The following is a 15,031-nucleotide window of genomic DNA, read 5'->3' on the forward strand; positions in this document are numbered from 1 at the left end:
TGACGGATACCGGTATCGCGTGTCCTCCTCCCGTTCCACGTGGGATGAGATGCGCCACGAGGTGGCAGATATGTGCGACCATCTCCCTGCTGAACCGGAGTCTCCTCCTGCATGTGATGTCCGGTAGTGCCTCGAAAGAGATCCGGTCACAGAACACCCTAGACTTCGATTGCCGCCTGTGGTGCCCTGGCTCCACCATCAGTGTCTCCTCCTCCTCCTCTCCCCCCCCCCCCCCCCTCCCCCCCCCCCCCCCCCCCCCCCCCCCCAATGCTGTTCGACATCAGTGCCCACATCCTGTGCCTTCCTCAGCGTTTGGGGGTCAATGTTCCCCTTGGCATCCCCCTGAACATGCCGGCCATGAGAGCCTGCGGCCTGTACGGCGACGATGGGCCACTTCGCGGCCATTCCCTCTGCTGCTGCTGCTGCCCCTGCATCCACTGTGGGATGTTGCTGTTGACGCTGCTGGATGGCCAACTGCAGTGCAGCGGCCCCAACCACTGCGGTGAACATCGCCGTCTAGTTGGCATACATGGTCACCTACAGAAGGGTGGTGGGGGGCAGAGAAACGACATGTTAGATGGAGGTTATTCGACATCTCGGCAGCCGGCTGCCATGGGATACCTGTGTGTCCGGTGGCCTGGTCGCGCTGCTGACACGCGGCCAGCCTAACCCCTGGTCACTGTCTGCGTCCAACGGTCAGTTAAGAACGTCCTCCTCACCGGTGCGTCAGTGGGTTGTGCCCATCAGCCACACGGTAACCAGCGACCGTGTGCTCGTCACCGTCCTGCCATGGCAGGGCGACTGAGATGTTGCATCCGTGGGTGGACGACCCACTCCACTCACTCCCTCTCCCTCTCCCCCCCTCCCACCACTCACTCCCTCTCCCCCCTCCCACCACTCACTCCCTCTCCCCCCTCCCACTCACTCCCTCTCCCCCTCCCCACTCCACTCACTCCCTCTCCCCCCTCCCACCACTCACTCCTCTCCCCCTCCCACTCACTCCCTCTCCCCCTCCCACCACTCACTCCCTCTCCCCCTCCCACTCCCTCTCCCCCCCACCTCCACTCACTCCCTCTACCCCACCACACTCCCTCTCCCCCTCCCACTCCACTCACTCCCTTCCCACCTCCACTCACTCCCTCTCCCCTCCCCTCACTCCCTCTCCCCCCTCCCACCACTCACTCTCTCTCCCCCCCACCACACTCCCTCTCCCTCTTCCCACTCCAAGCACTCCCTCTCCCCACCTCCACTCACTCCCTCTCCCCTCCCCTCACTCCCTCTCCCCCCCCACCTCCACTCACTCCCTCTCCCCCCACCAACTCCCTCTCCCCCCTTCCCACTCCACTCACTCCCTCTCCCCACCTCCACTCACTCCCTCTCCCCCTCCCCTCACTCCCTCTCCCCCTCCCACCACTCACTCTCTCTCCCCCCCACCTCCACTCACTCTCTCTCCCCCCCCACCTCCACTCACTCCCTCTCCCCCCACCACTCACTCCCTCTCCCCCACCTCCACTCACTCTCTCTCTCCCCCCCACCTCCACTCACTCCCCTCTCCCCCCTACCACTCACTCCCTCTCCCCCCACCTCCACTCACCCCCTCTCCTCCCTCCCCACTCACTCCCTCTCCCCCCACCTCCACTTACTCCCTATCCCCCCCCACCCTCCACTCACTCCCTCTCCCCCCTCCCACCCCCCCCCCCCCCCCCCCACCCCCCCCCCAACCCCCCCCCCCCCCCCCGCCCCCCCACCCCCGGCCGCAGAATTCTCGGGGAAGCCTTCCCCAGTCTGCGGGGACTCCGGGACGGTCCGCTCACCTCCTCACTACTCGGCAGCCAGCGCGACTGACTCACGACTATACAAAGCAGGTGTGAACGGCGACGCCGTGAACTGGGGTCACGCCGTCGGGCCGGAGAATAGCGGGGTACCGGAGAATCGCCATTTTGGGTGCCTCGGGAGATTCTCCGGATTGCGCCGCGCGGAACACGACGGGACCGATTTCGCTGTTTGGGAGAATCGCGGAAGCGCGTCGGACCGGCGTCACGTGAAAAACTGGTGCGGCCGCTATTCTCCCAACTGGCGCGGCCTCAGAGAATCGCGCCCCAAGTGTTTTTGATCATGCATGGAAAAGACCGCACACAACAATTAAGTTATATAAGGAACCTTTGTTTTCAGAGAGTGCTGTGCACAATTAGGAGGGAGGTAACAAGAAACAGTTGCATTTATATAGCACCTTGTATTGCCTCAGGATTTCCCAAAAACAGGATTGGGAAGCACATTCTACCACAGTGCAAAGTTTTGGCAAAAGATAGGGTGGGTAGGGAGGTGGTTGGGGTATGTGTATGCTAATTAACATACCAAAGCTGCAGCCTCATGACATAATCAGTGCTGAATCTTAAATTTAACATAAAGTGATAGGGAGAGCCGAGTGCTGGGATTCCCAGCAACTGCTCTGAGTCAGGAGCTGCTGTCTCCCTGATCTAAATGGCTCATTTACCACTCATTGTGGACCAGGAGGAACAGGATTTCTGGGGCATAGGGTCTGCAGTAACACAATTTACTCCCCTGGCCTCACAAGGAAAGATTTTTTTAAAAAGCAAACTGCATTTAAATAATCCCAGACCTACCTCCCACTCTTCATCTGGCAGAAAAGAAACAATGGCTTCTCCAGTCAAACTAGAGAGACAGGCTCCAAGAATGTCATCACACCCTAATCTGCATAGGTAAAGAAGGATCACACCAACTTCAAGCCCCTGGCACCTGCCCAGAGCAGGTTAAGATAGCAGGACCCAGGTGAGATATCAATGAGTAAATCACTTGACTTGCAGGAAAAATGAAAAGATTAAAATCCTAGTTGAAGCCATTGTCATGTTACTTTGCCTAATAGTAAATCAATACACTCTCTTGTGCATATCCCAATCACATATATGTATATATGTAGGCAGTATGATAAGTACGTTTGCAGATGATACAAAAATTGGTGTGTGTTGTTCCTCGTGTCTTAATAAAGCTCGTAGTCTCAAATGTGGAGAAGATGCTTTATTGTGAATTTGTTCTCTCTTCAGAGCTTTACCTACGGCTACCTCAAGTGCTACTAGCTGGTGTGTCTGTGCCCTGCTACGAGTTCTGCCTTCTGTGAAGTGTGTCCTCACTTCCTGTCCCGGTCTATTTATATGGCTCTCCCGTGCTCCCTCTAGTGTTTGCTCAGTTGTATTGCATCTAGTTAACTTGTGATCACCACATCCCCCGTTTTCTCTTTATATATTTTCTGTACATCGTTAAAGAAAATTGTACATCCTGTCCTGGTGTATTTATAGCTCTCCCGTGCTCCCTCTAGTGTTTGCTCAGTTGTTTTGCATCTAGTTAACTTGTGATCACCACATGGTGGTCTGGTAAATAGAGAGGAGGAAAGCCTTAAATTACAGTACAATATAGACAAGTCGCATAGACGGGCAGAACAGTGGCAAATGGAATTTAACCCTGAAAAGTGTGAAGTGATGCATGTTGGGACGTTAAAAAAGCAAGTGAGTACATAATGAATGGTAGGACACACATAACAGGACACAGGATAGCTGGATAAGATGGTTAAGAAGACATGAAATACTGCCTTTATTAGCTGTGGCATAGAATATGTGGCAGGGTGGTTATGATTGAACTGTATAAAACGCTGGTTAGGCCACAGCTACGGAGTACTGTGTGCAGTTATGGTCACCACACTATACGTGATTGCACTAGAAAGGATGCGGAGGAGAATCCCCGGGTTGGGCTGGATCATTTCAGCTATGAAGAAAGACTAGTTAGGCTGGGGTTGTTTTCCTTGGAGCAGGGAAAGGCTGAGATTGAGGTGTCTAAAATTATAAGTGGCATAGATGGGATGAAACTTTTTCCTTTATTAGAGGTGTCAATAACCAGAGGGCAGAGAATTAAGGTAAGGGGCAGGAGATTTATAGGAGAAACCTTTTCACCCAGAGTGTGCTTGGAATTTCAAACTCACTGCCTGAAAGGTCGGTAGAGGCGGGAACGCTGAACGTTTGAGAAGTTTTTCGATGAGCATTTGAAATGCCATGGCACACAATGCTACAGACCAAGTGCTGGAAAATGGGATTGTAGTAGATAGGTGCCTGATGGCTGGCGCGGACATGATGGACCAAAGAGCCATAAAAACTCTATGGCCAGGATTCTCCAATCCGAGTTCACCCCACCATCGCTGCAAGCGAGAATGGAGAATTTGGCCCTCAGCCAAAACTCCATTCACTGCAGCGGGATCGGAGAAACCCACCGGCATGAACGGATGGAGAATTTGGGCCTGTGACTCCATGGTAGGCATTTTGGAATTGGGTCAGAAACAGAGACCAAAACATGACTATAGCTGTTTGTTGTTTTCTTTCCAATTTGGACAGTGTTACAGTAAACTCCCTTAGGTGTGTGGACTTCATCATTTTGGAACAGATGAATTAATTCACTTCCTTCCATGAAGTATAAGCAACAATCTTATTGGGGTGTCTTTCTCACTGCAAACCAGAGAGATGAGACAGAAAATGTAGCCTTGTTTTGTTGCATTTACCTGGCTAAATCGCTACTGATCCTTTTTTCAGTTCAATTTGGTTTGGAGTTGAGCTGAGAGTTGGATTTTAAACTTCTAAGGAGTGTGCTAATGATGTGATACTTCTCAGACGAATCTTTGAGCTGTGCAGCTAACACCCGATAACACTGCTCACTCCAGTGCTGGCACACTTTGGCTGCTGGGTGCAAAAATGTCTGCTGAAAGGGATCCTAAGTACAAGGCAATGGGCAGCGTTTACTCACAACTCCGTGGTGCAGATAACACAAGAATACAAACCTAGTTTTAACAGTGTATGAGAAAACTAGAATGGAAGGAGCTGGAGTTTAAATGTGTTTGCTGTGAATTTGCAACTGCATTCAAGGTGAATATTCAAAAGATCCAAAGATTTTACAGCAATGTACAGCATATTTTTCATTGAATTCATTTGTGACAGAGCTCTTAAAGAGGAACAGACTTGGTCCATTTTTTGCAATGATTCCAGTACCTTTTTAACAATGTTTTAATTTGACATGGTTTCCATACATCTGAAATTTGTATTAAATTAAATAACTGCTTTGTGGTCCTTGCTTGCGGTAAATGACTTGCGGTAAAATTGGTGAGTCAAATATGGGGGTCAGAATTCTCCGGTTGTTGCGATTCACTTCTCCCGTCGTGCACTCCTGGCCACAGATTTCCTGCCAGTGTGGGGTGATTACAATGGGAAATCCCATTGACAGGCAGCGGGAGAACCCACCGCTAGCGAACGGCATGCCGCCAAGAAACAACTGGCCGGAGGACCGGAGAATCTCGCCCGGTGTTTCGCTGATTGGTGAGAATCAAAAAGGAAAGGCACAGTCTCTTCGATCTGCAGCCAAGATTCCTGCAGCCAGCTCATCCCCATGCAAACATTTGCCATCTCTTCCATCAGCATCTGGGCTGATGTGTATAGGAAGTGTATTCTAATAAACTCAGGCTTGCTGTGGCGGACCACATAATCAACCCACAGTTCCTCTGCTACTTCTCATGTATTGTAAGAAGTCTGACAGCACCAGGTTAAAGTCCAACAGGATTGTTACGAATCACTAGCTTTCGGAGTGCAGCTCCTTCCTCAGGTGAATGAAGAGGTCGGATCCAGAAACACATATATAGACAAAGTCAATGATGCAACACGATACTTTGAATGTGAGCCATTGCAGGTAATTAAGCCTTTACAGGTCCAGATGGAGTGACTGGAGAGAGGGATAAACCCAGGTTAAAGAGGTATGAATTGTCTCAAACCAGGACAGTCGGTAGGATTTTGCAAGCCCAGGCCAGATGGTGGGGGTGAATGTAATGCGACATGAATCCAAGGTCCCAATTGAAGCCGTACTCATGCATGCGGAACTTGACTATCAGTTTTTGCTCGCCGATTCTGCATTGTTGCACGTCCTGAAGGCCGCCTTGGAGAACGCTTATCCGAAGATCAGAGACTGAATGCCCTTGACTGCTGAAGTGTTCCCCGACTGCCCCAGCGTGGGCTTGCAAAATCCTACCAACTATCCTGGCTTGAGACAATTCACACCTCTTTAACGTGGGGTTCTCCCTCTCTCCAGTCGTTCTGTCTGGACCTGTAAAGACTTAATTACCTGCAAAGACTTGCATTCAAAGTATCGTGTTGCATCATTGACTTTGTCTATATATGTGTTTCTGGAACCCACGTCTTCATTCACCTGAGGAAGGAGCTGCGCTCCAAAGCTAGTGATTCGAAACAATCCTGTTGGACTGTAATCTGGTGTTGTAAGACTTCTTACTGCGCTCACCCCAGTCCAGCGCCGGCATCTCCACATCACTTCTCATGTAAGACATTGAGCACTGGGTCTAGTGGTGGACAGTGATGTCCTCGAAAGTCAGAGGAAAAGGGGTGGGGTGGTGCGGGGCAGAGATAGAGCCGAGTTGAGGTGAAACCCAGGGGTGAATTCTCCACTGGCAATTTTCTCCATTCCGCCGGTAGCATGCCCCCACCCTGTTTCCCAGCAGTGTTGGGTGGCTACAATGGGAAATCCCATTGGCCAGCGGAGGGAACATAGACTCCCGTTGCCAGCGACTGCGCACTGCCGAGAAGCACATGGCTGGGGAGGCAAGGAATTCGCCCCATAGTTCTAGAAAATCTTTAGCCCCTTTTTTAACAATAATAAATTCTGGCAAAAGAGGGAGCATTTCTTCAAATGTTACTTTTTTGAAGGCAGTCGATCGTTGGATCGATTGCCACTGTAACTAATTGTATACCACAAGCATTGGTGCTGAAGTGTCAGCTATTTACAATCTACATTAATGACTCTAAGTTTGTTGATGATACAAAGCTAAGTGAGAATTTAAGCTGAGAGGAGGACATAAAGAAGCTGCAAAGAGATATGGACAGGTTAAGAGAGTCGACAACAAGGTGGCAGATGGAGTATAATGTAGGAAAGTGTGAGGTCATTCCTTTTGGCCATAAGAATAAAAAAACAGAATATATTTTAAAAGGCATGAAACGTGTAAATATTGATTTTTAGAGGGACCTGAGTATAATCTCACGAGTAACTCAAAACTTCAGCACGGAGTTCCGAGATCCAGAGGGATCTGGGTATCTTAGTGTGTGAATCACAAAAGGTTAGTATGCAGGTTCAGCAAGTAATTAAGAAGACAAATAGAATGTTATAATTTCTTGCAAGAGGAATTGAATACAAATGTAGGGAGGTTATGCTTCAGTTGTATAGGACATTGGTGGGACCACATCAGGAGTATTGTGTACAGTATTTGTCTCCTTATTTAAGGAATGATGTAAATGCATTGGAAGCAGTTCAGAGAAGGTTTACTACACTAATTCCAGGAATGGACAAGTTGTCTTATGAGGGAAAATTGGACAGGCTAGGATTGTATCCACTGGTGTTTAGAAGATTAGGAGGTGATTTGATTGAAACATATAAGATCCTGAGGGATCGTGACAGGGTGGATGTGAAGAGGATGCTTACTCTTGTCAGAATGACGGGAGTCATTGTTTAAAAATAAGGGGTCGCCCATTTAAGATGGAGATGAAGAGATATGTTTTTCTCATAGAGGGTTGTGAGTCTCTGAAAATCTCTTCCTCAAGAGTAGAAGAGTCTTTGGATATTCTTAGGACAGAGCTAGATAGATTCTTGATAAGTAAGGAGATGAAATTTTATGGGGGTAGTGGGGAATGTGGAGAAATCAGATCAGTTATGTTCTTATTGAATGGTGGCGGTGTAGGCTCAAGGACCAAGTGCCCTACTCCTGCTCCTAATTCATATGTTGTATGTTTGCAGGTCCAGCAAGCAATTAAGAAAACAAATGGCACATTGGCTTTTATTTCAAGGGGATTGGAATGCAGAATAAATAAGTCTTGCAACAATTGTATATGACTGTGTTGAGACCACACCTAAAATACTGTAAGCAAGTTTGGTCTCCATATTTAAGGAAGCATATACCTGCATTGACAGCAGTGCAGTGAAGGTGCACTAGATTGGTTCCTGGGATGAGAGGCTTGTCCCTTGACGAGAGGTTGAGGCAATTGGGTTGATATTCTCTGAAGTTTAGAGGGATGAGAGATAAATCTCATTGAATTGTTAAAGATTATGAAGGGGCTTGACAGAGTAGATACTGAGAGATTGTTTCCCCTGACTGGGGACCTAGAGCAAGGGACACGTTCTCAGGATAAGGACAGGGTCATTTTGGACTGAGAGGAGGAGAAATTTCCCCAATAGAAGATGGGAATCTTTGGAATTCTCCGCCCCAGAGGATTATGGATTCATCATCAGTGGATATACTTAAGGCTGAGATAGGCAGATTTTTGATCTCTAAGGGAATCAAGGGATATGGGCAATGGGTGGGAAAATGGAGTTGAAGCCCAAGACCAGCCATGACAGTATTGAACATGATCGATGTTGCAGGTTCGATGGGCTGTAGTCTTCCTCTGCTACTAGATCTTATCTTCTTATGCTCACTGGCAGTGCAGCAAATTTGAAATCTGGTTCATCTTTCCTCACACCCTCTGAGGTGAGCAATCGCAGGGTTGAGGTCCAGAGTGTAGGCAGCGGGTGGGTTTTGCTCCACCCCTGTCCTCTAGGTCTCCCAGGAAACATTGGACTCTGAATGTTTATAGGCTGCTGGTTCTACAATATGGCCACTCAGTGTGAGGGAGGAGAGCTTTAATTCATAAATTCACATAAATTACCGTGCTAATGATTTTGTTTACTGTTTCTGTGAGTTTAACTACAATGAGTGGCTTACCTGTGTTTTTCCATACTTAATGTGACTGAGAAGTAGGCAATATTGAAAAGATTATCTTCACTTTTAGACAACTTCAGGCAGTGCATATAGTCAAACAGTACAATCGAGTTTAATGTTAAAGGAAAATAGACAAAGCCTTGTGACGGGCAGCGAGGGAACATGTGCCAAATTCCCCTTCTACCATTCCAAGGGCAGAACTCCACATGCCAGGAGTAAAATAATAATTTGTAAAATAATCGGGATGGGGGGGGATGGAGAATCTGGAGGGTGTCAAATTAAAGCCATCGGGATTTTCCACTCCCACCAATATGAATGGAATTTTGAAAGGCTCACTTATTTTTAAGCCCCATCCCCTCCATGTTGGGGCCATAAAATGCAGCTTGGGAATGTCCAATACTGCCCATCATGATGGATTGGGAATTCCGCTGAAGGCCGGCGTGAAACCGATTTGCATCCGACTAATGGGATGCAGGTGAAGGCCTGACTGAAATCTTCCTCTCGTGCCCAATTCTCTGCGACACTAGCTGGAAAACACACTGGTGCAGAATACATCTGGATGTGCAGATACCGGAATTACCTGAAGGAGGCCTAGGGCTGCCTATGGAGTTCCTAATGGAGGCTGCCAGTGACCCTTGACCCTGAAGCCCCACAGTGGTAGGCGGGGGCTGCGGGGGCATCTATCAAGTGGATCTTCCAGCTTCAGAAGAGTTTGATCTTCCAGTATCAGTGTGTTCCTGGAGATCCATGTCCTTTCTTCAGAAGGCCATCTTATATTTTAATGGTGGCCAGCGTGTTAAGACACCTCTTTCATATATGGCACCCAGATATGACAGCGATATATGCCCCATCAAACCCGCCCTGCCACAGAAGATGGTGCAAAACTTCCAGATGCATAAATAATGACATCTGGGATGGAAAATACAGCATGGTTTCCCTTCGGCCTCTGCAACAGGAAATACTCCCTGTCCATGGGACTTTGTCCCTATGGAGGAATTCTGCCCAACCTTTGTGTGCAAAACAAAAGCTGCAAGAATTCCACCCAAACCAAGTGCTTGTTTCTCATTAACCTTGAGACTCCAGCTTTCATTTAAAAAATGTCTGCCTCTTGAGGGCCATGTCTGCACAGACTTTCACAACCTCTCGTATCCAGTATTCTTCATGGCGTGGTATCCACTAACATCTAACAAACACTCTTTTCAGCAAAGGTCACTGGATATTACTCAGGTTTGGGAACAGTGGCTGAGTTCACACCCTACTAGTTCCAGAATACTAGACTGATTATACTAATCAGTTGCTGCTGGTTAACTCAGCACAGACCAAGAATTGAGTCAATGATGTGACCAAGTGTCACAGAAGGCAGTGCCTTCTTTGCCTATAGTGCTCGCTAAAGTTTTGCATTGTTATCAAAACTGAAGTTATTGAAATAGATGAAAGTAATATCTGGTTTATCAAACTTTTATTTGGATGGAGATTTGATCTTTCTCCTTAAGTACTTTTATAAAACAGTACACTGGTATTATTTTGATCCTTTTAAAGCTTCTGTTTCAATAAAGTTACAAGACTTTCAAAGTGCAAAATATGAGCCTCTCTGAATTATAACAGAGCAGCCTCTCAAAGTGATTACCACTGTCAGTTCTTTTTCAGCTACCATTTCACTACAGTTTTTGTTCATTCATGTCCTTGCAGGGTGGCCTTCCAGGATTACTGACCTTCCAACACATAAACCATCCCGTGAGCAAACAAAGGAAAGTGCAGGAAGAAACTGAGCAAATGTTTCCCAAGGTAGGTGCCAAACCCACTTGCCCAGTGCTCCCTATTTAGCAGTGTTTTTCAACAGCAGACACACCGCCCAGTGTTAGATTTAATACTTCTTTTCCTCTCCAGCTAATTAATTGTTGTCACCTAAAGTGAGTAGGTGCTGGAAGCATAGCTGTTTTATACAACTCACAAGAGGGAGATGGACGCTCATTGTCATGGGGGAAATCCAGCATGAGGCATTCCTTTCTGCAGTCAAGATATAAAGACCGTTAACACATTGGATTCTCAGCTGAGGTAATACATTTGCAAAACCCAAGACGAACAAAAGAAAAATCGGTAGGAAGATGAAAAAAACGCCATTTCACACTGTCAGTGGAAGCATAGAACTACATAGGCATTCTGGGATTGATGAAGTTATTTGAAAATATTTCTTCACACGCTACTGTCAAAGTCAACTCAGTCCTACAGGAGCACGGTTATATTGGAGAGTCGGTAAACATAGAGTGTAACTTGGCGGTCAGCAGAACTGCAAGAGGCATTACTCACTGGCCAGTTATAGTCTTTGGCACTGACAGCTGCGAAGTTAGCATCTATAAGTTTCCCAATAAATGTGCAGTGAAGATTTATAGAGGGCAAGGCCAGCACTCATTTGCTGAAAAATTCGAGCCAGCCATTCTTTTTGAATGCTTTTGCAATATGGAACAGATAGTAACAGCAAAAGAAGGAGTTTGCAATAACTATTTTTCAGCTACAGGTCCCAATTCATTATTCCTATTGTTAGGAGAGCAGGGGTTGGATTCTCCGGTTCCCCAGCCGTGTGTTTCTCGGTACCGCCATTCGCTGGCAACGGAATTCCCTCTTCCCGCTGCTTGTCAATGGGATTTCCCATTGAAGTCACCAAACACTGCCAGGAAACCCGAGGGCGGCAGGATGTCCTGCCAGCGGGAAAAGCATTCCAGCCTAGGGATTCAACTTGTGCATGGGGGCGGGGGGGACACACACAGAATTCAGGAGCTTTGCCTGTTTCTTTCTGCCTTGTAATTCCAGCATGCTCTTCTGTATCAAATAGCAGAGAGTATTTTCTGCAATAGTTTCATTAATGCTAGAATATTTTAAATAGCCATCTGACAGAGTAGTATTGCATTTGCATCAGGTTTACTCGATTGCACCACGCCTGCAGCCCTGGATCATGTGCAAGATTCTCTGGTCTCCTCGTACTGTGTTTCTCGGCGATGGGAGGTGGCCTGCCATTGGCCAGCGGCAGGAGGTGGCCCGCCATTGGCTGGTGGCGGGACCTTCTGTTCCCGCTGCTGTGAATGGGATTTCCCATTGAATCCGCCCACACCACCGGGAAACCTGCAGTGGGGGTATGCCATCGGCGGGACTGGAAGATTCCGCCATCATCATCAGCCAGAAGATCTCACCCCATATCAACAGGCCTTGACACATCTACTTGCCAATGACTGAGCTACTTCTGTCTATTCTGGATCAACAGGACAGAGATTTGGGGCAAGATTTTTCAGTTGGGGTTGGGACGTTGATGTCTGGATCAAATGCAGATTCTGACCCCACACCAAAGTGATTTTTGCTGGGTTGGCCAGTTAGTCTGCAAAAGGCCCGAATGTTGTCCAACTAAGGACAGTGGGCATGCTTTTGTAGTTGGAGGGCCAATAGGAGTCCCTCCCTCTAGCACTGAAGTAGCTGCAGCCTGCTATTGCAGTTAAGGGAGAGAGAGTGCTTCTAGTTTGAGACACCCTCTTAACACTTTTGAAATATTTGAAATTAAAAATGGCCGAAGCCCACCATTGTAACCCTCCACATTGTGGCCTCTGGCTGTAGCTGAAGCTGTGTACAGTGGTTGTGGGAGGGGCCTCAAAGTGATCCTGAAGCACCGGTCTTCCGAATATGCCACTGGTCAGCTGTAAGCAGCCGGCATGTTCCTGATGCCATGGGGTTCCAGCAGGTCAACTGGTAAAATTCCACCTCCAATCGATGGACTTAATGAAAAAATGAAAATCGCTTATTGTCACGAGTAGGCTTCAATGAAGTTACTGTGTAAAGCCCCTAGTCGCCACATTCTGGCGCCTGTTCGGGGATTGAACCGTGCTGCTGGCCTGCCTTGGTCTGCTTTAAAAGCCAGCGATTTATCCCAGTGTGCTAAACTAGCCCCTAATTGGCCTTTAATTGTATTTGGTCACAGGTGACAGGGTGGCGCAGTGGTTTGCACTGCTGCTGACAGTGCTAGGGTCCTGGGTTCGATCACGGCCCCGGGTCACTGTCCTTGTGGGGTTTGCACATTCTCCCCGTGTTTGCGTGGGTTTCACCCCCACAACCCAAAGATGTGCAAGTTAGGTGTATTGGCCATGCTAAATTGCCCCTCAATTGGAAAACATGAATTGGGTACTCAAAATTTATTTTAAGAAAAAAAAATTTGTGTTTGGTCACAAGCATCTGTTTGCTGTTGGGAGCAATTACTTTTAAAAAAAAGATGTACATCAAAAGCAGGTGAGAAAGCAGGTGGAGTATAACTTAAGAGCACATGGTTAACAGAATCAGAGCTTGGCTAGTTCAAAATGTCCCAAATCATTGGGCACTATCCAAAAGTGAATGTCTCACCTTCAAACAAGCTACCATTGTCAGCTGCTCAGTGGGGGGGAAACAGAAGACTTATCAAAAAAATACTGCCACCTTCTCATGATGATTCACTGTAATTTTATGGGCTGTGAGGAGGCAAATTTGACACCAATCACTTAAAAAGCAGCCAACAGCTGTTGGGAGGGATGGGGGTGGAGGGAAGGGGGTGGGGGGCGGTGAGGGAGACAGGGAAGTGATCTGAGGAGGAAGAAAAGATCATGAAGATTCACTTTTAGCTTTGATGTTTACAATAGGCTGAGCCTAACCACCCAATTAAAAAAAAGTCCCTCAGCCTTCCTATTTATTTTTTCTACAAGTTATTACCTCCATGCGGATTTAGGTTAGGATTTCCTAACCTAAATTGTGTCTCATACTTCCTGCAGCAAACTCTGAGAGAAACATGTTTCCCTCACTGAAGGGGCTGGTATTGTTTATTGTGTTGGTGATGTATTTTCAGACCAAGGTCTGAGCCTACTGAAACAATTTCTCACAGGGCAAGGTCAAGATACTTTGACTCCCTTGCAGCATCTTGACCAGCAGCTGAGCATTTTTGATGTCGAAAGGATTCAGTTGTTGGGAGAAAAATGGCCTTCTTGGTTCTGGATTCTTATGTTTTCCAAGAAGATTAAGGAGCAGCCCAAAGTCTGAACTGATAATTTGCATTTCAACAAGAGGGCATGCAAAGCAATGTGACAGTATTTTCAGGAAGCAGATATACTTTTCAGTGCGAATTAATAAGTTGACTGGCAGAAACTACAGTTATAGGAATAAAATCATGGCAACACTGCTGTTGCTTTCAGAACAACACAAACATTTGGGCAGCACAGTAGCACAGTGGTTAGCACAATTGCATCACAGCGCCAGGGTCCCAGGTTCGATTCCCGGCTGGGTCACTGTCTGTGCGGGGAGTCACGTTCTCCCCGTGTCTGTGGGTTTCCTCCGGGTGCTCCAGTTTCCTCCCACAGTCCAAAGATGTGCAGGTTAGGTGGATTGGCCATGCTAAATTGTGCTTAGTGTCCAAAATTGCCCTTAGTGTTGGGTGGGGTTACTGGGTTATGGGGATAGGGTGGAGCTGTGGGCTTGGGTAGGGTGCTCTTTCCAAGAGCTGGTGCAGACTCGATGGGCTGAATGGCCTCCTTCTGCACTATAAATTGTATAATTTGATTTTGTTACTATTTATTGTACTACTTCCTTTTTCTTTCTGGTAGTTTATTTTAAACTTTCCGCTTGCTGTGTATATATCAGAAAAATGTAAACCACGGCTCTGGGTCACTGTCCGTGTGGAGTTTGCACATTCTCCCTGTGTTTGCGTGGGTTTCGCCCCCCCAACCCAAAGTTGTGCAGGCTAGGTGGATTGGCCATGCTAAATTGCCCTTGAATTGGAAAAAATGAATTGGGTACTCTAAATTTATAAAAAAAATGTAAACCAAAATTTAATTCAATTCAACTCAGTTCAAATTTTATTGTCCATTCGAAATTAATTGCTGGTTCATTAAACATCAGGCAAGAAAAAATAAATAATGGAAAAAGAAAACAACATCACAGTGAGTAACATAAAATCCCATGTCGGCGCAGTGCAACGCAATCTTGTCTCTAGGTACACAAATAACACACAAATTCCTCGGATGGAATTCCTCGGTGAGGGTGGGAGTTCTCACGAGAATCGGGAAGCGCGATTCTCGGCGGAGAGGCCACGGCTGCCAGTTTCTTCAATAATGGGGCTATGTCCCCACGCCCGCCAGAAAACTGCAGCACATCACTCCGGTCATTTTTCTAAAATGTGCGGGGTGATTCTCCATTTTTAAGGGGCTTGCAGGGCCCTGGCGTGCGCTG

The 15,031-nt window shown here is 47.4% G+C and overlaps 1 protein-coding gene across 1 annotated transcript in view; it reads left to right on the forward strand.

Annotated features, from left to right (window-relative positions):
• The window catches only part of si:ch211-130h14.4, a 259,467-nt gene that overhangs the window by 125,979 nt on the left and 118,457 nt on the right, over positions 1–15,031 (forward strand). Inside the window, exon 10 of the mRNA XM_038808643.1 lies at positions 10,493–10,588. Coding sequence (XP_038664571.1) covers positions 10,493–10,588 — 96 coding nt within the window. The remainder of the gene's footprint in view (positions 1–10,492; positions 10,589–15,031) is intronic.

The sequence above is a fragment of the Scyliorhinus canicula genome, chromosome 1 (genome assembly GCF_902713615.1).
Source record: "Scyliorhinus canicula chromosome 1, sScyCan1.1, whole genome shotgun sequence".
NCBI classification, from domain to species: Eukaryota; Metazoa; Chordata; class Chondrichthyes; order Carcharhiniformes; family Scyliorhinidae; genus Scyliorhinus; species Scyliorhinus canicula.